Genomic DNA, 26440 nt, shown 5'->3' with positions numbered 1-26440 from the left:
AAAATCATACGATGTATCTTCTGTCCTAGTTCACAATTCAGATGCAGTTGAGTAATGTTAGCATAAAGTCTTTTAGCAATCAAACAAAACACATTCCTTTGTTTTAACAATTTCAAATTGTCTCTTTGCAAATAAATGTTTTCATCCTTAGACTTAATCAGCTCCGACTCCTTCTGCTCAATCGACATCCTTCGCTCCTCACTCTTGGATGACACCCTGCTTATTTGGTCAGTTAGGTTAGAATTTGTGACCCGTGTTTGAGTTAAACAACTATCCAGATTTGAGATTCTTGAATTTAAGTTATTTAATTCCTTTTCATATGATTTCTGTGGAATTTTGAACGAAATAAAAAGAGATAGTACCTTCTTGATTAGTTCATCAAGTTCACTGATCTGCACACTAAGAGGTTTCGCTGTGAAGCACAAGTCCTCTCGCTCCTTGGCGTCTTCGTTTCCACCATCAGTGTTATATCCCCTCATGTGAGATACGTCAGTCACCATCAGACACTTTCCACTGCTTTCACCACCTCTTGCAACATAAGCCTTTCCATTAGAAGGCTTTCTCACCTCATCATCTTCTGAGTCGGTCGACCAAAGATGTACGCCACCGAACTCGTCATCCTCTGCCGAACCCTGTACAATAAGAGCATTCATAGAAGGATTAGTAGTCGCTTTCTTCCTTTTAATCTCTTCTAGCTTTTTCATCAGGATTGCCTCTTCATCTTTCTCCTCATCTTTCTCCGTCATTTTATTCAAAACACAATCTTTGGCGTAATGATTCTTTCCTCCACAGTAATAGCAGCTGACACCAGAATCCGCTTCAACCTTCACCTCTTTCTTTGGTTCTTCAGTCTTCGGCTCCTACCTTACTTTTTCTGAACTGTAGCTTCCCTGCCAATTTTGGTTTTTATTGGTAGGAAATCTCTTCTTGATGAACCTTTTTGGATTGGACACCATCATAGCATAATCTTCTGAAGTTAGATCGTAGTCCTCCAGGTTCAGATCTTCATCTTCTACTGCATTCTTACTTTTAGACAGGAGGGCCAAGGACCCCAAGTTTGAGACCACACTCTTCTCTTGCATCACTATCTTTTCTTGGGATTTCAGAATTCCCACCAGTTTCGCCAGCGAATATGATTTTAACTGTTCGTGAGCTTTAACTGTAGACACGACAGCTCTCCATTCGGATCTTAAGCCATTCAAAAAGGTAACTTCTGTTCAATAAGCTTCCTTTCGATATCATGTTTGATCATCTTTCTGAGAAGATGATTGAAGCGATCAAACGTCTGAGTAACGGACTCATCAGAATTTTGCTTGAACTCTCCAAACTCAGACAAAAGCAAGGTCTGAATGGAGTGCTCCAAGTCTTCATCTGTGGAATACAGATCTCGCAGCCGATCCCATATTTCTTTAGCAGTACTGCAGGAACTCACCAACCTAAACGTGTCAGATTGAAGAGCGAATCGAATCAGTCTCAATGCTTTGATGTTGCACTAAAACTTCTCATTTTCGTCTTGAGCGACGTCTTTCACATCCTTTAACAGATCATTATACTCCTTTTGAGTTTTAATAATTATGGATGTTCCTGAATGAGAAAATGGTCCAGACACAATGGCTTCCCATATTAGATATCCATTATCTTCAAATCCGATGACGTAGTCTTCGAAATGATGCGCCCAAACCTCGTAATCTTGAGTGTAAAGAATTGGAATCTTTGTTGTAGATCCAATATTGTTTGAGATGTTGATAGGATTAGATTGAGAATCATCCATGCTTGATCGTTTAACTTGTTGCAAGATCAGACTTGTAATATGTAATATTAGGGCAAAACGAATCAATAATGAGATACGTCAATTATGGTGTGACGGCTCAATAAATATCAGTTAATGCGGAATAAACCCTAATCACTTCTTTCACAGAAGAGATGTGTATGAATTACACAGCCTCCTGCTCTGATACCAATTGATGAGTTTATAAAACTCCTTGATCGATTAGATCTTATAACAGGTAAATCAAGAAAGCAAAAACAGTAAGATAAAACACAGGAATGAATCTGAATGTGTCGAATGATTCAATTAACTCAATCCTCAGCAGAGCTCGATGAAGAACTTCCGTTGTAGAGGATATTAGGGTTTACAAAAGATATTAACGATGAATGCTATCAAAAACTCTATCAAATCTTACGTTCAAGGATGCATGCCAGCATCTATAAATGTTAAACCCTACAAAATAACTCACAGATGGACAGGCCCATACCGGAGATTAATTGGACTAAGTATCGAGCCCAAGACGCAACACTAACTGGACCTAACATTAGGGGTTAAGAACATGCTATAAATAGAAACAGGGAAGAACAAACTATAAAGAGAAACAGGGAGGAACATACTAAAACGAGAACAAGATAACATTAATGTGAGACTACTTCATGGATTAGCGATTTGTTTGCTAAGTCGCGTTTTGTAACCAGAGTCTCCTGGAGGGAGAGCGTTATTAGTATGGTTACAACCACATCACATTTTTTACCTTAATTAAACAAATTGGTTTTAAGGTAGTCGGTATTTCAGTAGTCACCTTCAAATACTACTGTATACTTTCATTATTACAAAACACAAATAGTACAATTGAGTCTTAGTACATTCACTTAGAAAGGGGCCTATACTGCTAACTTTATGATTCCTTAGTGCATACATCAGGGATATATATTAATCGGGTCCGGCAGACAGTAAGATGTGTGTTTTCCGCTTCATTCCCTGTTCCTTGTTTGGTTGTGGGCTTAGAGCAGATGCACCCAGTCTACTATCTATTCGATCTTATATATATATATATATATATATATATATATATATATATATATATATATATATATTACGTATACACTAAGAAATCATAAGGAGTACCAGGTATAGGTCATTTCATAGTATACAAATTCAATACATCGTTTTCTAGTACAAAAACATACTTTTCAGTTAGAACATTTAGTAGGCTAAACTAGAAACTTATCAGAAAAAGGACCTTTGGTGGTTAATTCTATAATACCTTAGTTTATACATTAGGTTTATATATAATTAATATCCGATAAGCAGCTGGATGTGTGTTTTCCGCCTTACTTCCTATTCCTTGTTTGGTTGTGGGCTTAGGGCAGATTCACACAACTAACTATCCGTTCAATATTAGATTATATATAGCCAATATAAACTAAGTGATTATAGAAGGAACTATTGTGGTTACCATTGTTACTAAAGGAAACAAGGGTTTAATCCATTTTATTAAACTAGTATAACTTAAAGGACCGCTAGTGGTTCCTTCTATAATACCTTAGTTTGTACATCAGGGTTATATATAATTAATATCCGATAGGTAGTTGGATGTGTGCTTTCCGCCTTACTTCCTGTTCCTTATTTGGTTGTAGGCTTAGGGCAGATTTACACAACTAACTATCCGTTCGATATTAGATTATATATAGCCAGTATAAACTAAGGGGTCGTTTGATAAGGTATCTAATTGGGTCCAAAGAGGGACTGGGTCCATAAAAAACCAATTGGCATGTTTGATTTTGATTATAGGTGGAAGGACTCGGTCCAACATTAGGATCCGGTCCAAAAAAAAGAGAGGACTCGGTCCTTGTTTTCTAATCGACGGACCGAGAAAAAAAATAACAAAAACATGCGCTTGCCCTACATTCTACTCGATCGGATTAGCGAACATCTCTCCCACGTTTACCTTCCAGCGACTACCACATCGGCCAACAGCAAGAACTTCGATTGCATGAACAGAATTGGTGAATCGAAACAATCGCAGGTTCAAATTCCAGCAACGAATTCCTTCAGTAACATACGCAGGAGGTTTGTTTTCCTTGTGTTGTTCTAATTTTTTTTTTTGCATTCATATTCAGGGGAAAAATTGTCCACAAGTGATAATTTTTTCTGCATTATAAACAACAGCAGCAACAGAAATTGTTATTTTTGTTCCTTTAGAATTCAATTTTCATGTTCTTGATTCCTAAAATTTCCATGGGAGCATACATGTTATTTCATGATGCAGAAAAAATTATGATGCAGAAAATTGAATATGTATATGTATACATGTACTTGTGTTTTTGAATTTTAAAGGAACAAAATTAACGAGGAAAAATTATGATGCAGAAAATTGTGTATTGATTAATTACTGTATATGTGTATAGTAATTAACAAGCTAAACAACAGCAGCATATGGTAGTTATATATCTAAATAACTTCATGTCCAAAAACAGTCATATTACTTGTCATAAACTACCATAAAACCGGATCTATTAAAAGGATCACAAAACCGGGTGTTTTTAACAAAATACGGATTTCTGAAACATTTTTTATATAGTAACATAACCCCTGCCAGGGGCTCTGCCCCTTGGACCCCGCCAGGGGCTGCCGCCCCTTGGACCCCGCTCCCAGGGGCGCTGCCCCCGGACCCCCGTCATTTCAGGGGCTTCACCTCTAAATAGCAGTATACTTTCAACAATGACAAAATCAAACAAATGTGCACTCCGCACCATACTAATTTGTTCGATAATTGTCAAAGTGACATTGATCAACAAATTAACCCCATTACACTTAAATAATATTAGTGATATAAAATCACCAACATATATGTGTGCAAATTTATGTGTATATTGGTGTATTTATTTGTGTTACATCTTTTTGTATATGTATATGTATTTGTGTTTTTGTGTGGAAATATGTGTATATACTTGCATAACAAGCTATACATTTATTTATTCCTTAGACATGGCTGAAAAGAGAAGTAGAGCTAGTTGGTCTTCGGATTTTGTGAACAAAACTTTTCTTGATGCATGTATCGAAGAACTAAAAAATAACGGTCGGGAGGGTAGTGGTCTTAAAAGTACCTCATGGAATACAATAGCTGAAAAACTAAAAAAGAACACGACTTTGTTGTTGACAAAAAAACAAATGAAATATCGTTATGACTACTTGAAAAACAAGTATGCAGTTTGGTTGAAATTAAAAAACAAAACTGGGAATCACTATAATCCTGTCACAAACACGTTTCAAATGACGGATGAAGAGTGGAAAGCGGAAGCAAAGGTAATCTTTTAATTTAAAACACATTATTATTTATTAAAAAGTTTAATTATAAAATTATTTTTTCAAACAGTTGAACAAGATGGTTGAGAAATTAAGAAATGCACCCCTCCTTTACCCTGATCTATGCACCAAGTTGTTTGATGGTGCGACCTCGACCGGTGCTGCTAGTTGGGGACCATCTTCGACACTCCCTCATCCTGCAGAAGCCTTTACCACACAAGATTATGAGGATATCGAGATGGTAGATACTCCGCCTCAAATGGATATCCCAGCCTCAGCTTCAACAGTACCCCCACCTACAAGTGCATCACATGCAAGTGGAGATTTGTCTGCCCGATCTAAAAATAAAAGAGGAAAAAGAAATGCACCCACGGAAACACTAGATGATGACATAAGAGAGGTTGGAAAGGAAATTATGAAGGCAGCTTAGGCGTTCGCGCAAACTAATAATCTTGACAAGGAGATGGATGAATGTATTGAAAAATTGAAAGGCTTGGAGTGGGGAAATTCTGATCCTAAATACATCACTGCTCTTATGTTGTTCGCTGAAAATTCTGGTAACAGGAAAATTTGGTTACACCTCGAGTCTTCGACTTGTGAGTTGTGGGTGAAAAGTGAGGGAAAGAATTACGGATTACTTGGTTGACTTTAGTATGACTTTAGGATGTTTTTTTCTTTATGCTTTATGGATTTATATTATGGTACATGTTATGGATTTTTATGTGTAGGGTTGTTTCGTGTTATGTTTAGGATTTTTAAGTTTAGGTTGTTTATGTGTTATGTTTAGGATTGTTAATTGGTATTGACTTTTTTGTTATGGATTTTTATGTTATGGATTTTTATTTTATGGAGTTATATGCCATCCATTTTAATGTTATTGATTAATTTTATGGTTTATGTTATAAAACTTATGTGATTTGTATTAACATGTAACAGGTTACATATGGATAAGGAAGGAGAGTTTTTAGGTTTCCTTATACTCTCATGCTATTGGTTGATGTTGGTTCGGAAAAGAAAAAAAAAAGAATAGAAAGAATAAAAGCTAACGAATCGGAAGAAAATGGGCATGCATATACACAAGATTTGATACATGGAGATCCTATACAATGTTTTGATATGATACGTCTTTCACAAGATGCATTTGTTTTATTATGCAATCATTTTACTCAAAGAAATTGGTTGCAACATAGTAGGACAATAAGCGTTGAAGAGAAGATGGCTATATTTTTACATGTTGTAGGACATAATGAACGTTTTCGAGCTGTTAAAGAAAGATTTCACCACTCCATACAAACGATTCATCAATGTTTTCATGAAGTGCTAAAAGCAATGATGTGTTTTGCAAGAGAAATTATTGTACCAACATCTTCTAATACAACAAGAAATACCTCGGAACGTTAAAGACGGCTAAAAAACATATTTCCTGGAGCATTAGGTGCACTAGATGGAACACTTGTACATGCAATTGTGCCCGTTGATGAACAAACTCGCTATAGGGGAAGAGGAAAAGGTGAATGTTATCAAAATGTAATCGTAATTTGTGATTTTGATATGATATTCACCTTTGTATGGGCTGGATGGGAGGGCATAGCACACGATTCTAAAGTTTTGAAAGAAGTTGCATTTAATCCGACTTCTGGATTTCCATTCCCTCCACCAGGTTTGTCATTTTTCTATAAGTTTTATTATCTATATTATTTATATGATTAATTTGTCACCCATCTACAGATAAATATTACCTTTGTGATGTCGCATACACCAACACCCGTGGATTTATGGCTCCTTACCGCAATACTAGGTATTGGTTAGCTGATTTTCGAAGAAACAGAGCTTTAACTAAGGAAGAAAGGTTCAATCATGCTCATGCACAACTTAGATATTACATTGAACGTGCTTATGGTGTATTGAAGGCGAGATTTCCAATTTTAAAACGTATGGCTCCTTATCCTTTTCCAGTGCAAAGAGACATAGTCATTGCCTGTGTCGCGATCCATAATTTTATAAAGAAGTACGATATTGAAGATGACCTATTTACGAACTTTGAACAAAACAATATGGTTACTCCTAATGTGGGAGGTGGAGGAAGTGAGGGCCAAAACATACAAGGCATAGAATGGGGTTCGGAAGCCGTTGAGTATATGACTAATTTGCGTGACCAGATTGCTAATCAGTTACTTTTAAATGGTTCACGTTAAATGATATACTTTTTTATTATGTATGACAATGTGTATTTGGATTTTGTATTACACTTCGTATTTGGATTTTTAATTATGTATGTTTAATTTGGATTTAATGTGATAATTTTTATTTGTATAATTATTTTATCCAGCACAAAAGGACAACATAAGGATAATATGGTCATTTTAATCATTCAGCACAATCAGTCAGATAAATAATCAAACAACATAAATTCAGTCAGATGTGGACTCAGTCAGCATTTCTAACCCAGTCAGCTCCTAACTCAGTCAGCTCTAACCCAATCAGCAACTATCAAACGACCCCTAAGTGATTTTAGAAGGAGCTATTGTGGTTATCATTTTTACTAAAGGAAATAAGAGTTTTTTTTTTAAAGAATGTTTTCGTTAAATATAAAGGAACTATTACAGTTAACTCTGTGAGTACCAAATGAATACGCCTGGGTTATATACAACGCAGATTTAACAAACAATGGGATGTGTCACTTCCGCCTCATTCCCTGTTCCTTGTTTAGTTGTGGGCTTAGGGCAGATACACACAATCAATTGTCTGTTTACTCTAGGTTTTATATAACTTGTATCCATTTAGTACTCATAGAAAGGATTGTAGAGTCATTTTTACTTATCTTTTATCATATCAGAAGATATAGGATCTTCTGGAGGAACAGGCAAACTTTTCTAAAAGAACTTACAACTTACTTTATATCACTAAAATACTTATGAGCTCACCAGCTTAAAATTTGATCTACTCTTTCAAAATAACTTGTATTCTCAGGAAACTAATAGACAGGTACGCACGCTGGGATTCAGGAGATGAAGTATAGTAGCTTCATGTCTTGTTTTTTTATTTACTTTTGGATTCAATCTTTTGTGAATCACTACTTGTAAACACTTTAATATTAATACAATGGTTGTTTGTTACTATGATTACTATGATACATGTGTTGTGATACTAAAAATGACGTCCTCCGCCCCCGAACGTTTCCGTCGTTCTGGTTTGGGGGTGTCACAACTTGGGATGCATATCACTCATTGCATTTGATTGAAATTGTTGATTTGATATTATCGATATTTGATGATGTTTTAGGAATGTATTTATCTATTATATGTTTATTTTCCTAAATACTTGAATTCTTACTAATTCTTTGAGTTTTGAAATTTTTTTAGGGATTATGCTTTATGCATTGATTAAGCAAGTTTCCATGCATATTACAATGTCGAATCATGATAATTTACATTTTTAATCATAACCTAGTTATTTTTACATGTATTCATATTAGAATATATAGATTTAATATGGCGATCAAACATGAAAGAAGCAAGGATATTTATTAGATTTTTATTTTGATGTATGAATATTTAGATATTTTAATCGCGTCTTGATTGTCTTGTTACACAATTATATGTAATGATATTTCAAATATAGTTTTTAAATTATTAAAGACTTTACTATATAGAGCTCTTTTTCCTTAATTTATTTTTCTTAAAGAGTAAATTGCAAATTTGGTCCTTGTGGTTTGTCAAAAAATATGGATGAGGTCCAAAAAGTTTCTGACTTGCATCACTGGTCCAAAATTGAATATTTTTTGTGGTTTTGGTCCCTAATAGATTTAAAAGGACTTGAAAAGACTATAATACCCTTTTAGTTTCTTTTTTACATTTTCGAATATTCACTTTAATATTTTTATAATCAAAAATAAAAATTTCACCCCACCCCTCCCACCGTTCTCTCTCTCTCTCTCTCTCTCTCTCTCTCTCTCTCTCTCTCTCTCTCTCTCTCTCTCTCAAAAAAGTCAAAAACACTTTTAGCCATTGTCATTTTCACGGTATGAAGTTCGTCATCTTCACAACCATCTCTACCATTTTTTCAGGTGAAGAGCTTTGTAATGAGGTTGGACTTAAAACTGATACAAAATTGGGAAACACCTAAAGCAAAGATATACATGGCTGAAGCCTAAAAATCAAAACTAAACCTAGAAAATTCATCTTCAAGTAACCCACCCATATCCACGCCCACCCATACAGAAACTTCATCTAGACACACCTCTCACAAGACCTAACGTCTCCCACCTGGTTCTTTTTCTTCTCTTCCCAATCACACACACATATACACTTATTCTACAATTAATGCAACTCTAACAACATATACATGCTTAAAAACAACATCAACAACTATATCTTCAACTTCACATCGGGCTCGACATCAATCCATGGAAGTAAGTTTACGTGGAACATAGAAACAACTAAAAAGGATGAATTTTTTTGGCAAAATCTTATGCTAAAAACTGAACATATGTAAACATAAAATAAATCAAATATTCTAATGAAACAAGAAAATGGTGTAGTTTCTTGAGTTTTTATACCATCAACGACATCGGGTGTGATCAGAGAGAAGGAGACACAAAATCGAGGAAGGTGCATTTTTCAAGAAAATGTAGATCTTGCTCAATTGATTCATCCTAAAAACTGAACAAAATTTTCGAGAAAGCTTGGGTTACCGGCGATGATTTCCATCGGGCATAAGTCGAGATTAACTCCAAATCGAATAATGGATTTGTTTGATTCTTTAGAAAGCACATCTAGCCATCACAAATAGAATCGAACCAAGAGAAATCATAGGTCGTATCACACCAAATCGAGCAACAATAAGGATTAACTCCAAAATCGTAATAGGTTCGGATCAGGGCGCAGCTGAGGAGTTCGATTTTGTTACATCTGATTTTTTATTTGATGGGTTTTCACAACATTGCAATCGGCTCCAAAATCATAACAACCGATCACTTCATCTTCCATGGGGTAAAGTTGTTAACATTTAGATGGGTTTTATCAAAAGCTTCATGTTTTGGGTTTTTGATTTGCTTCAAATTTTTGGTTTTCTAGAAAATCTGGTTTATCAAGAAGGGGAAGGAGGAAAGAGGGTGTGGGGGGGTCCGGTGGGGCATAGGTATGGGGGGATTTTTTGTAACACCCAAACTTTTGAAGGCCAAGAAAGGAAAGAAAACCTTAATTTTAAGGGGCGACTCGGCGAGTCCGAGGAGGAACTCGGCGAGTCCGAGCGGGACCCGAGTCGGGGAGTAAGTGACCGACTCGGCGAGTCGGCCAAGGTGACTCGGCGAGTCTGGTCTGTGCGAGGAAAACCCTAAATTCAGGACTTGGAGCCTTTATAAACGCCTTAACCTCCTTCCTAGGGTCCCTTTACTGCCTCTTGCACCCAGAGCATCGAACCCCAAACCCCATAGTTGCCCATTCAAGCTCCCAAGTCATATTGAGTGATTTGAAGGAAGAAGAAGAAGGGAAATCATTGAGGCTTCAAGAAGTGGTCTTGGATCTGAAGATTTGGGGGAACATTTCTGAGTATCTGAAGGTAATAAGTTGTTTCTCTCTTTTAGACCTTCTATGGTTATGAGACTTGGGGCTTTTAAGCCATGGTTTGCCACCCAAGTGAGCTAGAAGCCGGATCTGGAGTTGCTACTTCAGATCCAAGTGTGTTATGAGCTAGGGAAGCATAAAGTATCATCCCTTGAGTCGATTTTGGAGCCCCTTTGGCCTTAAACCCTAGTTTATGGTGGATTGTGCCTAGATCTCCTTCTCTACACGTAACGTTTGCAACTTTACGTGGGGAAAAGGCTTGGGAAGGGTAGATCTACAATTTGGAGTCCGTGCATGACTCGAAAGTCCTCTGCATGTAAGTAGATCCGAGTGGACTCGGCGAGTCCTTCGAGTGGACTCGGCGAGTAGCATGAAGATAAGGAGGAACTCGACGAGTGGGATGAACAGCTCGTCGAGTCGGATGAAGATGGGCATGAACTCGACGAGTTGGATGAAGATTGCCTTGTGCTCGGCGAGTCTGTTCTTAGACTCGGCGAGTCAGTTCGCGTAATCCCAAACCCTTCAAGTTAAGACTCGAGTCAGCGAGTCGAGCAAGGACTCAGTGAGTTGGACAGGACAGGATTCGGGAATCAGTAGACTCGGCGAGTCAGGGGCTGACTCGGCGAGTCAAGTCGCGATTGGAAGGACTTTGAGCATAAGAACTCGGCGAGTCAGTAAGTGGACTCGGCGAGTAGGGTTGACCTGGAAGGTTGACTTTGACCAGGACTTTGACTTTGACAAGAGTTGACTTAGTTGACCTTTGAAGGTCGGTTAGACTAAGTGTTATGTTGATATTGGTAGCTCGGGGAGCTAGTGGAGCAGCAGTTCGAAGTCAGTGGTCAGGTAGCGGTCAAAGGAATTAGCAGCAGCAGTTCAGCAGTATCAGGTGAGTTTCCCTTTGTGTGAATGGGTCTATGGCCTCAATGCCGGCCCATGTAGTTATGAGTAGAAGACCCGGGGGTTAGCCCTAGGCACAATATGCTAGTATGATATTCGGGACGAGGTCCAATGATAGAGGGCGGGTGCCCAAGGAATGGTTTAAATGATAGTTTATACTTGTTGTCTGTGTGATACTTGTATGTGCCTGGTAGGGAGGTGAGTGTGGGCGAGGTCCCGTACCTCACCAATAGCAGAATGTGGATGGTGTTCCATATCTCAGTAGCAGCAGATCAGGGGCGAGGCCCAAGTTAGGGAAGGAGTGAGGGTGGGCTGGGCCCGTATCTCACTATCAGCAGGAGTATGGATGGGGTTCCATGACTCATCAGTAGCAGGACATGGGCGGGGCCCAATGATAGGCGAGGCCTTAGAACAAGATCCGTTAGTATGTATTTAGCTTATGTGATGTGATGTGATATGTTTATGTGCTATTATATGTTAGTGGGCGGGGCCCTGTGACAGGCGAGGCCTAAGCGAAACAGATATGTATCCGAGCGGGGCTCGAAGCCAGGCGGAGCCTGGAGCAGCGGGGCCGTTGTAGCGGGCGAGACCCAAGGTAGGGGGCAAGGCCCAGGATAGGGGGCGTGGCCCAGTATGTGCAGTATGTGGTTATGCATGGTATGTGGTAGGGTGGGGAACTCACTAAGCTTCGTGTTTACGGTTTTCAGTTTTGGTTTCAGGTACTTCCGGTAGCGGAGGGAAGAGCTCGGGGTGATCGCATGGCACACACCATCGTTTAGACAGCCTGGGGATGTTTACTCTGATAACGAACATGTATTTTGAAAACTAATACTCTGTTTATGTTTTGAAATGATGAATTTGCTTAAAGTAATGTTTTATTAAAAGAAATTTTTAGCCTGAAATTTTGGGACGTTACATTTTTTTTTCTTAATTCTAGAAATATATAAATATATATTAGAAAATATATATAAGAAATTAAAACCGTATGATAGTCTTTTCAAATTTGCAAGGGACCAAATCCAAAATAAAATTTTCATTTTGGACTAATGGTGCAACTTGAAATCTTTTTGGACCTCATCTACAGTTTTTGCCAAACCCCATGGACCAAATTTGTAGTTTTGACTTTCTTAAATAATGTAAACCTTTTAACCTATCATAATAAATGAAAATGTTTTTTGCACTTATCATTTTCTCAAGATTTTTGTCACATGTCATTATGAGAGATTATTGAATTACTTAAATTCCACATGTCATTATGTTGTATTTTGATTTTTTTTGTTAATAAAAACTTAATCAATTCTACTAATTAACACCTCTATTATTATATACTAGGTGTAAAACCCGTGTATTACACAGGTTGAATTAAAAAGAAATTAAATATTAAAGTGTAAACGATAAATATTTTTTAAAATAAAATTTTCAAATAAGAAATAAAGAAATGCATTAATTACAATTTAATATAATATTTATGACATTTAATACTTTACATATATGAATATATAAATATTATGTGGCTTTTCAATTTTAAAATTTGAAAAACCTAAGAATTGACATGTGGATATTATTTATTTCAAAAATATCACAAAATGACAAATGTCAAAACCCATGAGAGATTGATATATGGCAAAATAGATCTTCATTTATTATAGTTGATGTAAAATACTTATTATATTAAATGAGTAGATCAACACTATAATTAATGAAACACTTATTATTTAAGATAACATATAAAATAATATATACTAATAAATGTAAATGTTTTTTCCACTTTTCATTTGCTCAATATTTTTGCCACATATCATTACGGGAAATTTTTGAATTACTTAAATTCCACACGTCATAATGTGGTATTTTTATTTTTTTTCTTAATAAAAAAATAATCAATTTTACTAATTAACACCTCTATTATTATATATGTAAAGTACTTATTATATTAAATGTATAGATCAATGCTATAATTAATGAAACATTTATTACTTAAGATAATACATAAAATAATATATCCTAATAAACGAAAATGTTTTTGTAACTTGCCAATTTCTCAAGATTTTTGTCACTGAGATTTTTGAATCACTTAAATTTCACATGTCATTATGTGATATGTTCATTTTTTTGTTAATAAAAAAATTAATCAATTCTACTAATTAATACCTCTATTATTATATATGTAAAGTATTTATTATATTAAATGCGTAGATCAACATAATAATTAATGAAACATTTATTATTTAAGATAATATATAAAATAATCTATCCTAGTAAATGAAAAATGTTTTTATCACTTGTCATTTTTCTCAAGTTTTTTGTCACATGTCATTATCTGAGATTTTTAAATTATTTTAATTCCACATATCATTATGTGGTATTTTCATTTTTTTGTTAATAAAAAATTGATCAATTCTACTAATTAGCACCTCTATTATTATATATGTAAGTATTTATTATATTAAATGTGTAGATCAACACTATAATTAATGAAACATTTAATATTTAAGATAATATACAAAATAATCTATCATAATAAATTAAAATTTTTTTGCCAATTATCATTTTCTCAAGATTTTTCCACATGTCATTATGTGAGATTTTTGAATTACTTAAATTTCACATGTCATTATGTGGTATTTTCATTTTTTTGTTAGTAAAATATTAATCAATTCTACTAATTAACACATCTATTATTATATATGTAAATTATTTATTATATTAAATATGTAGATCAACACTATAATTAATGAAAATTTAAATATTTAAGATAATATATAAAGTAATATATCATAATAAATGAAAATGTTTTTGTCACTTGTCGTTTTCTCAAGATTTTTACCATTATGTGAGATTTTTGAATTACTTAAATTCAACAAGTTATTATGTGGTATTTTTATTTTTTGTTAATAAAAAATTAATCAATTCAACTAGCTAACAACTCTATTATATATATATATATATATATATATATATATATATATATATATATATATATATATATATATATAGTATTTATAATATTAAATGTGTAGATCAACACTATAATTAATGAAACATTTATTATTTAAGATAATATATAAAATAATATATCCTAATAAATGAAAATGTTTTTTGTCACTTGTCATTTTCTCAAGATTTTTGTCACATTTCATTATGTGAAAATTTTGAATTACTTAAATTTTACATGTCATTATGTGGTATTTTCATTTTTTGTTAATAAAAAATTAATCAATTCTACTAATTAACACCTCTATTATTATTATTATTATTATTATTATTATTTTATTATATATATAAAGTTTTTATTATATTAAATGTGTAGATCAACACTATAATTAATGAAACATTTATTATTTAAGATAATATATAAAATAATCTATCCTAATAAATGAAAATGTTTTTGTCACTTGTCATTTTCTCAAGATTTTTGTCACATGTCATTATATGAGATTTCTGAATTACTTAAATTTCACGTGTCATTATATGGTATTTTCATTTTTTTTGTTAATAAAAAATTAATCAATTCTACTAATTAACACTTATATTATTATATATGTAAAGTATTTATTAAATTAAATGTGTAGAGCATGATTATAATTAATGAAACATTTATTATTTAACATAATATATAAAATAATCTATCATAATAAATGAAAATGTTTTTACCACTTGTCATTACATGAGATTTTTCAATTACTTAAATTCCACATGTCATTATGTTGTATTTTCATTTTTTTTGTTAAGAAAATGTTTTTGAGGACATGGTGGTGGATTGAGCTTCATCACTTCTGCCTCTAATTTGCTTTTTGCTTTATAGTAACGAATGTTCTTTGCTACCACTGGATCATTTCTTGCACATTCAGGATCTATTGATATAATCCCTGTTGTGTTTCAAATTAAATAACAAAATTGTAATTAATTAATTTCTCATTGAAGTTAATAAATTATAAATTTATCTCACTTCCTGCTCATACAAGTTTTCTCATTGCTATAGCATCAAGAAGTTGATCATATCGCATTTTTTCTAAATAAGAAACCCTAATATCAACAATAAAACCTATTTAATTTTTAATAAAGTTGAACAAAAAAATAAGTAAATAAATAAATAATAAGCAGAAGAACCTTGTATTACCATCTCTAAATATTATTAAAGTGAAATCTTATGACATCATCTAAAACAATATGCGTCGTTGATTGTGTTTTCTTTATAGTTTTACACCCTTAGATCAATTTCCTTACGCTACCTTGATCAAACAAGAAGTCAACCTGTTATATTAGGAAATTAAATGTAGGAATTGAATGAAAATGATACTTGAATTCTTTCCAAACTTACAACTACAAAATTGGTTTCTTATTAATGTAAACCTTAAATTTATGCTCTATTTCCATTCAAAATTGTTTTCCAAATATATTATATGTTGAAATCTCGAAAACTATTGATTTCAAATTTCAAAAGTTTCGGATATAATTATGAACCAATACACTTTGAAGCATGATATCTTCTATTCTAAGTTTAAAGGGGATTTCAATTGATTATCTGCTAATTTTCATCATATTCACTTGTATATATATTTCAAACCTTTTTAATAATCGATTTACACAAACATTATGTCATAATTCCTCCGCAGAAAACAAATGCAAAAAAACTTCAACCTTCCCATCAGTTGGATTAGTCGAATAAATGTATGTACTTCTTCGTTAAATCCTTTTAATCTATAAGTTTAATATTGTTTTCGAATTTATATGGTTTTACTCATTCATATGTTTCTTTGTTGAATACTTATAATTTGGATGTATAATGTTGTTTTTGATTTTTTGTTTGATGGTGTGTTTGGTTCTTGGTTCCATCTTTTTAATCGGTAACTATGATCCTATTTTCAAAAACAGTAAACTCAATGTTAAAATTTGATGTTATATATAATGAAATTATGATGTTACATGTGTGTATACCTTTGTAAAAAATCAATAGACAAGACAAGAGATGACATGACATAATATAACAGACGGATTGTACAAAAGACATGAAAGCAAATATACCTTCTCAACAATTGATGTGAGCTTTAAAGTTAAATATAAGCATCTTGTGAATGATGAAAATAGGCTCTCGTATTCTTTGTTCAAAAAGAATCGGTACCATACATGGGCAAGTAAGAATGCACGGTATAATAGAAGTGTGTACTCAACTAGAGTCAGCATTTGATTCTGAAACACCAAAGACACCCCTCAGAATCTTCTGAAAAAAAATCAGGTATACTCAAGGACCAAAAATGTAATTTACTCTAAACTTAAGTAAAAAAAAATATATATATATAAATTTTGTTGTTATGCTATATGGTTTTTAGTTTTGGTTCTAAGGCAAAATGGTTATTTAAAAAAAACTAACAGTTAGGCTGTTAACTTAGGCAATCATAAAAGTTTTATGAAACAGTGAAACAAGGTCCAAAAACTACAACCTGATTCTTTTAGGGACCAAAACCAACAACTAAACAAAGGGATTAAATATGTAAATTACTAAAAATAAATGAAAAATCTTTTGTTTATACTGATCCCCCCCCCCCCCACACACACACACATACACAATTTTGAGGTCATGGTGGTGGATAGAGCTTCATCACTTCTGCCTCTAATTTGCTCTTTGCTTAATAGTATCAAATGTTCTTTGCTACCACTAGATCATTTCTTGCACATTCAGGATCCATTGATATAATCCATGTTGTATTTCAAATTCAATAACAAAATTGTAATTAATTAATTACTCATTAAAGTTAATAAATTATAAATTTATCTCACTTCCTGCTCATCCAAGTTTTCTCATTGCTATAGCATCAAGAAGCTAATCATATCGCATATTTTTCTAAATAAGAAACCCTAATATCAATAAAAAAAACTATTTAATTTTGTAATAAAGTTGAATTAAAAAATAAGTAAATAAATAAATAAGAAGAAGACGAACCTTGTATTACCATCATATTTTATGTTTGACCTCATCATCATATTTAAATCCTCCCATAATTTGAAGCATTGTGATTAACCAAAATGCAACAATGCTTGGATCTTTCATGCTATCAATAATATGTTTAAACACAAAAACAGATGTTTTGAAGTATTGAAGTGAGACAATTGTTACAAGAGGAAAATGTGTAGAATCGTAATTGGCATTTACCTCATAAAGGTTTTTTGTTTTTTTCATTATGTTGTAAGCTTTGCATGGAGGCTAGATGATCTGCAAAGTAAACAAAACTAAGGGGGTGTTTCTTTTTTCCTTTATTAAACTCTGTAGTGAATGAATATATGAATAAATGTTCTATACTTAAAGATTGTAGATAAAGATGGAAAATAAAACGCAATGGATTATGAGAAATCACAAAAAAAATAAGAACCAAACCTAGGAACCAACATCGAACAAAAATCCTACTTTCTTTACTTCAAAAAAAAATCAACGTACCTACACATACTAAAAACCGTATAACGAATTTCACAAAAAAAAATGTTATTTCATAAAAAAAAAAAAAAAAAAAAGGATTCTGGAAAAAAAAAATGGTGGTAAACCGAAGAAGGCATATCAAAATCAACAAAAAAAAACGAAGATATAAACATAAATGATGGACCTGATAAATGATTTATGTCATAGTTATCAAAAAAGAAGTCATCAATGAATCTTAACATTGTCAATGATAGTGACAACAACTCAAATTAAGGAAAAAAAGACCTAATATTAGAGATGAAGTGGAAGAGGATGATTAGCTTCGTTGCAGATTTATTGGTTATAGTTTCTTTGTGGGGGGTTTTATGTGGTTCATTTTGAAGGAACATAAATAAGTTGCTATTTTTTGAAATAAACAGTTATATTTCGCAATATAGCTATAAAATAACAATATATTTTGAAAGTACATTGTCAAATGTTGTATTATACTTGTTTAGACCCATTTTCACGCATGGTTGGCCGTATATAGTTGTTTTCCGTGTCACAAGTAAAAAATGTTTGAAGATACTTATATGCGACAAGCAAGGTCATTGAACTAATAAAACAAAAAATATTGTCTATAAAGAGGTCCTTCAATGTTATATATATTTACCTATTTTAGTGTAATTTCTACACATTTCAATAATACCAATAACCCTGTTTTTTTTTATAATTTTTTTTGTAATATCTATATAAATTTGTATTTTATTTATGTGTTCCCTGCGTTTAACGCGGGTCATAATCTAGTTTAATATAATATATAAAATAATCTATCATAATAAATGAAAATATTTTTATCACTTGTCATTTTCTCAAGATTTTTTGCTATATGTCATTACGTGAGATTTTTGATTACTTAAATTTCACATGTTATTATATGGTATTTTCATTTTTTTGTTAATAAAAAATTAATCAATTCTATTAATTAACACATATATTAATATATATGTAAAGTATTTATTATATTAAAAGTGTAGATCAACACTATAATTAATGAAATATTTATAATTTAAGATGATATATAAAATAGGGATAATCTTATAAAAACCCAACATATTTTCATCGAAGTCTTAAAAAAACCACTATATTATTTTTTTGTACGTTAAAACCCTTATATTTTTTAAAATGTATCATTTAAGGCATTGAGCTCGGTAAATCTTAGATAACCAAAAATGTTATGTACTCGATTCTTAACGTTTCTATTGTTACAATTCATTAGAATAAAAAAAAATTAAAAATATGAGGGTTTAAATGCACTAAAAAAAAAATATAATGGTTTTTCTAATCCTTTCATGAAAATAAAGTAGGTTTTTCTAAACTCATAAAACCTTAAATAAAAATTTTAGAAAATATAAGGGTTTTAGTGTACTAAAAAATAATATAGTGGTTTTTTTAAACATTTGGTGAAATTATGTTGGGTTTTTCTAAAGTTTTCCCTATAAAATAAATACAATAATAAGTAGTTTGTTTATTTTTACCACTAAAATCATTTGTTATGATTTTTTTGTTACATAATTTAGAATAATGAAATATTATAAAACAATATTGTTAAAATTGAGATATAATGAAATATATTTTGTTAAACTTTTAGATGAAGTAGACATTAAAAATATTTAATGTTACAACTTGATATATAAACTTTTAATTTTAGTAAATTAATGTAATACACGAATTTTAGATCTACTTAAATAATATTTCAAATTACCTATAAAAAATAGTGTTTGAAGATATACCGTTGGTTATTTGCCTAGTTTGTAAATCTCAAAGTGAGACACTTATCAAAGTTTCATTATTACACAATATTGAATTCTATTTGGCGACAAACAGGAAAATAGTAAAGGGGAGTTCTGTCAAAAAAAAATATTATTATTATTATTATTATTATTTGCTTATTAGTTTATAACAATAACTTAACAAATCAGAGTAAGATAACTTATAAAAAAATATTTATTAACAGTTACTGCTGCTATAAACTATTTTATTCGAACATTTTTTTAGATTATAATGTAATGAAATCGTTAATAAGCTCCTTTGGGAAACACCCCTACAACCAAAAGTTTCGGTAAGATGCAAAATTGTCATTCAATAGATTGGAATTTGTTCAATGAAAAAAAAAACTACTTACTATTTTATTAAACTTTATGTAGTTAAATTCCTTTTGAATGTATTACTAATTTTTTTTTCAAATTTCAAAATAATTACTTTAAACTAAAATTTTAGAATCGATAATTATCACATCAACTTTTAGTTTGAATCTAAAGAAAAAATACACCACCTATAGAATCTTCTCTGAACTATGTAGTTAGTTTTCAACGGTAAAGTATATAAAAAATGTTATTGTTATATAAAATAAGCTTGTATAATCTGAGTCAGAAGTAACATAAACAAATAAAAAAATATATGATTCCATGAACATGATACGTACAAAGTTAATATATTTTATTAAAAAATATAAAATCATTATTTAATTCTAACTAAAAAATTATGGATATTAAGCGAAAAAACATGAACTGACTTTTTATGACTTCGGTTTCAGTTTCCCACGATAAGCTTGCTTGCAAATCGACAAAGGTTTCTGCGATTTCACGCAAAGTTCCGAAGATACCGGACAAAGCTTCAAACAATTGTCCCCTAAGCTGCCGGAAATTGACGTCTTGCCGGAGAAAAACTCCTTTGGCGGCAACCCAATTAAGTAATTTCCGTCGAGAAACAGCCTGCTTAACGTCGGTTTCTTACTGTACTCCCATGGAATTCTTCCTCTTAGTTTGTTGTAACTTAAAGTCAAGGAGGCTAACATAGGATACGCCGAGAAGTTCGTCGGCGGGTAGCCGGTGATTCTGTTGAACCCAAGGTCGACGGCGACGAGATTGCTGTCCATTGGCTTGAAGATTTCGACGCCGGTGAAACTGTTCTTGGCTAAATTGACTTGCTGGAGGGAAGGTATGAGGAAGAACCACCCGGGAATCGTTCCGGCGAGTGAGTTTTCGCTGAGTTCGACTGTTTCCAGTTGAGTCAACCCTTGAAACGATTGTTTCTGGAGATACCCAGATAGCGAATTCCCTTTAAGCGCGAGTTGGATGATGTTTTTCGGGAGTCCCGGGATCGGTCCGGTGAGTTTGTTGAAACTCAAGTCGAGACGAGTCAACTGACTGAGAGAAGTCAAAGTGTTGGGCAATGACCCGGATAGTGAATTACGAGAAATATCCAAAGTTTGAATCTTTTTAAGATTAGAAACCGACGGCGGGATTACGCCGGAGAACGAATTGGACCCGAGGTTGAGTGTTTGCAAGTTCGGAAGAAAGAAAAGAGAACTTGGAATCTGGCCGGAGAATTTGTTGTCGGTGAGATCGATGGTGATGAGTTGGGTGAGTTGAGAAACGAGTGGGGAGAGAGTTCCGACGTAACCGGCGGGATCAAGGGTGAGTTGAGTGACTCGGTTGCCGGAGCAGGTTACTCCACAAAGAAAATGAGTTACACGTGGCGGAGAACAAGGGTCGGAGGTGAAGTCCCATGAGTGTAAACAAGTGTAGGAAGGTATAGTGGTGGGTTTGATGGATGATTTAATGGCTTTCAGAGCGGCGATATCAGATGAGAGAGTTGTGATGGAGGAGGCGGCGGCGACGGTGGAAAGGAGGAGGAAGAGAAAGGATGCACCGGCGGCGGACATGGTGGTTGATAGCGGTGTATAGAAATCGAGGTTTTTGTGGGGTTTTATACTTTTGAAACGAGAGAGGGTTTGTGTGACAGCAGGAAAGCATTAGAAATTAGGGGATATGAAGGAATATTATGTTATGGCATACTCGGTTTGTTTTTTTTTTTATTTTAAGTAGGTGATATGTCCCTATATGTTCCTTCTGGTTTACAGTTGGAACTTTGGTAGAAAATATAGTTTTTTATACGTTACAAATGTAGAAGTTAATAATGAATCATAATTTTAAAGATTTGTTTAAAAGGAAAAACTTGTGTTTGTGAGTATAAAGGTGAAAAATATTGTTTCATTTTCGTAAATAATTTTTGCTGGCTATGATGTGACCGAAAGTTATAATGATGTTTCGTGGGGCATATTTCGGGCCACAAATCCACAATCGAGAACTTTTTGTGGTGGCATGGATTCCCGTACTCTCCCTCGTCGGTATCCAACCACCCCAACCATTTGGCTTGTGTATGGGAGATTACTTTTGATTTGTACGTTTAAGTCGATTCGAAAATTATGTATCAATGTACAATGATTGACCGATATAATTCATCCTTCCCAACCCGCATCTTATTCCATTGGTTGAAAAGTATTCCCTCCGTTCTAAAATAATAGTCCACAGACAAAAAATATACAGTTTAAGAAAACATTAAATACCATTAACTTTATTAAATGAAATGACAATCTTACCCTTATGTTGCATTTAATTCTATGGTAGTTGTATTTAATTTTATGGTAATTTAACTAATAATGAGGGGCATTATGGTAAAAGACATATTTATTTTTAAAAGTAGGCAATTATTTTAGAACAAACCAAAAAGAAAACATGGACTATTAATATGGGACGGAGGGGGTATTTTTTTTTTCTTCTCATTTTAATAGATAGAATTTCATTCTTATCTCAATTCACACTTTTATACAAATTTAGCTTCTTAGAATATAAGTGAGATAAAAGATATAAAAGTGAAAGCATCGGGCTTAGTAACCCATATCTTTAGCCAACCCTTAAGGCAAGGAATGGCGTTCATGGAGACCTCTTCATCTCATCCCTCTTCCTATGCGACCTTAACCATGGAGGGATGGAAATGAAAGAATAGTGAAAAGTCAGCGTCTAGATGGGATGTGGGTTGGAATGGATGGACCCATATGAGATCATCTTCAATCCATCTTTATTTTTCCCCTTATAAATAAAATAGTAAAAAATGGAGTAAATAGTGTTTCATCTCCAACTCTACTCCATTTTATATCCCATTTTTACCCCAAAAAGTATATTCGTAGAATATTCAATTTTTTTAACTTATATATATTACTAAATACACCCCTCTACTAATTAAAATATATATTTATGATTAATTAATATATATAACATGATATTATAAATATTAAATATTATATTTAAATTATAATTAGTAGATAAAATAAACTAAAAATGTATAAAATAAAAATAAAAGGAACTAAAATTGACAACCAAACTTAACCTCCATTTTTAGAGATATGAAATAGTATTTCCCCATATATGGGGGAATACTATTTATATCTCCAAAAATGAAGGTGAAAATAGGGTATGGTTGGAGAAGAATGGGAAAAGAAATGAAAGGAGAAATGAAGTTTGAGGATGGGTTGGAAATGCCCTAAATCAATTTAGTATATTTTACAACACTAAAAAGAAGAAAATGGTGTTCTATATGGTCCCACTCCACCACGTCTACTCTAAGAAGTGATATAAATGAAACAAACAAACGATTTTATTATTAGTTTATGGTTTTTATAAATAGTGGTTAATTAACTATAAATTTTGTTTGTATTTAATTGCTTTCTTTTTCTTTGTATACTAATTCAAGTTTTTGTTTAAAAATACCCTTACAGCCGACAATAACCCATACTATTGGTTTTATCCTTGATTTTGAAATTAAAAGCTTACTACTTATGTGAGTTATCAATGATGTCGCTCAGACAAATCTCTCAATAAATGTTATAATGGTAAATTAGAGTTCCAACTTGGGTGATTACAATTTATAGCAACAATCGAAGTCGATAATGCGATTTAGGCTGCATTTTGGCAAGTGTAACTGGAAATTATGAAGATTATGATATTAATTTCATCTGCATGTAAGTTCTTGATGTGGATGCTCATTACAAATGAATGATTATACCTAAGCCTGTATTATACTTTGATAATGTAAAGCCAACACTTCATCAACTCTAACTTCCATTTCCGTTTTAGTTTTTAGCATTTTTAGAAACCGATTTTTTAATAAAACCCAACATTTTATACATGTGGAATTGGTAATTTTTTTGGTCGTAACGGTGCAGTTGAATCTGGTTTTCTCTTGAACCATCCTGATCGAACTAGTTAGGAAACCATATGGCTTTTGATTCTAGACTCATCACTTATTTAAACAGGAAATATCCAAAATATATTAGGTTTTCTATATTATTAAACATACTATAGAAAGTTATCGTGTAAAACCATATAAAAATGAAAATAAAACCATAGAAACTTTAAAAGTTAAAGTATTTTATTCAAATATCCATATTCCATTTGTATGATTTAATAAAAGAAAAATTAAATATCCTCTTACAATTTGTTCCTACGTATATTTCTACTCTTATTAGATAATGATATATGGAATCCACTAATTCTCTCTCTTGATATCATCTTTTGATTTTAATATTTGTCTTGGTCTAATAAGTGCGAAGAGGAGTAAGAATAAAAAGTTGAAGGATATTTGATTTCTATTAATAAAACGCTAAGAAAACTTCATAATGGTCCATGTGCTTTTTAGAAATCTGACATTTAGTTCTAAAGTTCAAAAAAACCTCCCAAATGGTCCCTGTTGTTTCAAAACTTTTAACAAACAATCATTTTCATCGAGTTTCGTTGTAGATTTAGTCCCTTTGAAAATTAAAATAACCTTTTTACCATTTACATATTTATTTTTTATTTTTCATTATTTGTAACAACCAGTTTCGAGATGTTTTTGATTTCGAGGTAGCGGACTTTAAATTGGTTGATTAAAGGTCTTGGACTGCAAGGGTAAAATTAGAAAAATAATATTCTGGGCTTCTTGCATGATTTAATGCATTTAGTTCAGTATGTTTTAAGTCAAAAGTAATTTAATAGAATTATGGCGTCATTAATACCTGTGTGTACATATAAAGATCGTTGAAAATGAAGTTGGAGTTATGGTTGTTTAAAGTTGGATTTGGGAAGCTATACCTTATGCCGAACATAGGACAGTACCATACGCCAAGTATATGAGAGGAAATGTGTATGATACTTAATGATCTACGCTAAGCGTAGACTAGGCTACGTCAAGCGTAGTCGCACTGGACCAAAACCCTAAATCTATGGTTGTAAGCCCTATTTAAAGGCTCTAATACCTTGGGATCCTCCCTATGCTCAACCCCCACCCTCCCAAAATGTCCCTTCAAAACCCTAGTGTGACACCCAAAATTTTGAGGAATAATTTTGAGAATGAATCGCCTTTTGAGGATTTGACACGGCGTGTTGGAGGCACCAACACGGCATGTCCGGATATGAAAAGGTACGAGTTTCATTAGGGACAACACAGTGTGTTGATGGCTGGTAATGAAACCCTAATCTTCCGGGTTTTGCTCCCTATTTAAAGGAATGTGGAGGCTAGGGTTTGTCCACCCATCAACTTCTCAAGCCCTGAAAGAAAACATCAAACATCTTTCCCTCCCATTTTTGAGCTAGTTGGTGTTTTTGAAGATAAAAAAGGAAGAAGGTGGAAGAATGAAGCAAAGATCCAACAAGCAAGCCCCCATTCTTCAGTTTGGCACTCTTCTGGACCTTTGTAAGTGCCCAAGACTCGATTTTTATCATTTGAAGTTGTTAGGTTTTAGGTTTTGTCCCTTTTCTTATGGTTCTTGAATGTTGGACTGGTTAGATCTCATAAAGTTTGCAACTTTATAAATCTCCAGGTAAAGGTGACCCAGCAGTGTCTTGGATCTGGTCTTTAATCAAGTTTTGATGCCATGCATAGAGATTAGGTCATAAATCTTTATTTTGACCTAATATGGGTTCAAGAAATACATTATACATGTATGTCTAAAAAGCACCAACCTTTAGGATGGTTTTGGTGTTTAAATCGCTTCTGGAAAGGATGGATTTCAGACCTTAAGGATTGAGTGCTTATTGGTTAAGCCCTTGCATTTTTAAGCTTTATGGATTGGGTGTTGGACCTTTTTGGGTAGTCCCAATGGATAAAGTTGGAAACTTTATCCTTATGGATCACATTTCAGACTAGATCTGAGCTTTGGAGCTCTCGAAATCTAGGAAAATGGCTTAATGTATTAAGCTGCTGGAACTCGGGCGAACACAACATGTTTGAAAGTCAACACGGCGTGTTGGTTGAGGTTTTCTCAACTGTTTGGATGCAGGCGGAACACGACGTGTTTCTAAGCCAACACAGTGTGTTATGTCAACATGGACTGTTGACTTTGACCGTTGACTTTGACCTAGTTGGACCTCGAGGGTATTTTGTGTATTTTGGGATTTTTATTGAATGGTCACTTAGTGGAATCAGGTATTGGTTAGAGAGCTAAGATTCGAAGACGATCCTCATCAACTATGGATCAAATTGAGAGGTGAGTTTTCCTCACTATACTTTTTGGGTTGACGGCACCAATGTCGACCCATTGGATTGTTATCCTGGTTTATCGCATGTTGGTATGTTGTAGTGATTTGTTAGATCTGTATCCTGGTATATATGATGATGCTATGTTTAGTG

General features: G+C 33.1%; 3 protein-coding genes across 3 annotated transcripts; 2 read left to right on the top strand and 1 right to left on the bottom strand.

Moving 5' to 3' along the window:
* Positions 1 to 4759: 4759 nt before the first annotated feature.
* LOC145076447 (L10-interacting MYB domain-containing protein-like) lies at positions 4760 to 5507 on the top strand. Its single transcript, XM_079022316.1, has 2 exons — positions 4760 to 5077; positions 5148 to 5507. The coding sequence occupies exons 1-2, from the start codon at positions 4760 to 4762 to the stop codon at positions 5505 to 5507; spliced, it is 678 nt and encodes a 225-aa protein (XP_078878442.1).
* A 33-nt stretch (positions 5508 to 5540) lies between these two features.
* On the top strand, positions 5541 to 7272 carry LOC145076446 (uncharacterized). Its single transcript, XM_079022315.1, has 2 exons — positions 5541 to 5634; positions 6806 to 7272. Exons 1-2 carry the CDS (start codon positions 5541 to 5543, stop codon positions 7270 to 7272), a joined length of 561 nt encoding a protein of 186 aa, XP_078878441.1.
* A 13098-nt stretch (positions 7273 to 20370) lies between these two features.
* LOC145074604 (uncharacterized) lies at positions 20371 to 21804 on the bottom strand. The gene has a single exon (XM_079020959.1). It carries the CDS (start codon positions 21654 to 21656, stop codon positions 20508 to 20510), a length of 1149 nt encoding a protein of 382 aa, XP_078877085.1. The 5' UTR covers positions 21657 to 21804; the 3' UTR covers positions 20371 to 20507.
* Between the last annotated feature and the right edge of the window lie 4636 nt (positions 21805 to 26440).

The sequence above is a fragment of the Lactuca serriola genome, chromosome 9 (assembly GCF_051521515.1).
Source record: "Lactuca serriola cultivar US96UC23 chromosome 9, Lser_US96UC23_V15, whole genome shotgun sequence".
NCBI classification, from domain to species: Eukaryota; Viridiplantae; Streptophyta; class Magnoliopsida; order Asterales; family Asteraceae; genus Lactuca; species Lactuca serriola.
Note: the sequence above shows the minus strand (reverse complement) of the source record. Positions and strands in the feature narration are given on the sequence as shown.

What these genes read in the sequence shown, in the direction of transcription:
- LOC145076447 (XM_079022316.1), top strand. Translation starts at nt 4,760, where the DNA reads ATGGCTGAAAAGAGAAGTAGAGCTAGTTGGTCTTCGGATTTTGTGAAC. An exon ending in AGTGGAAAGCGGAAGCAAAG is followed by an intron (nt 5,078 to 5,147) that starts GTAATCTTTTAA and finishes TTTTTCAAACAG; the next exon opens with TTGAACAAGATGGTTGAGAA.
- LOC145076446 (XM_079022315.1), top strand. Translation starts at nt 5,541, where the DNA reads ATGGATGAATGTATTGAAAAATTGAAAGGCTTGGAGTGGGGAAATTCT. An exon ending in GTTGTTCGCTGAAAATTCTG is followed by an intron (nt 5,635 to 6,805) that starts GTAACAGGAAAA and finishes ACCCATCTACAG; the next exon opens with ATAAATATTACCTTTGTGAT.
- LOC145074604 (XM_079020959.1), bottom strand. Translation starts at nt 21,656, where the DNA reads ATGTCCGCCGCCGGTGCATCCTTTCTCTTCCTCCTCCTTTCCACCGTC.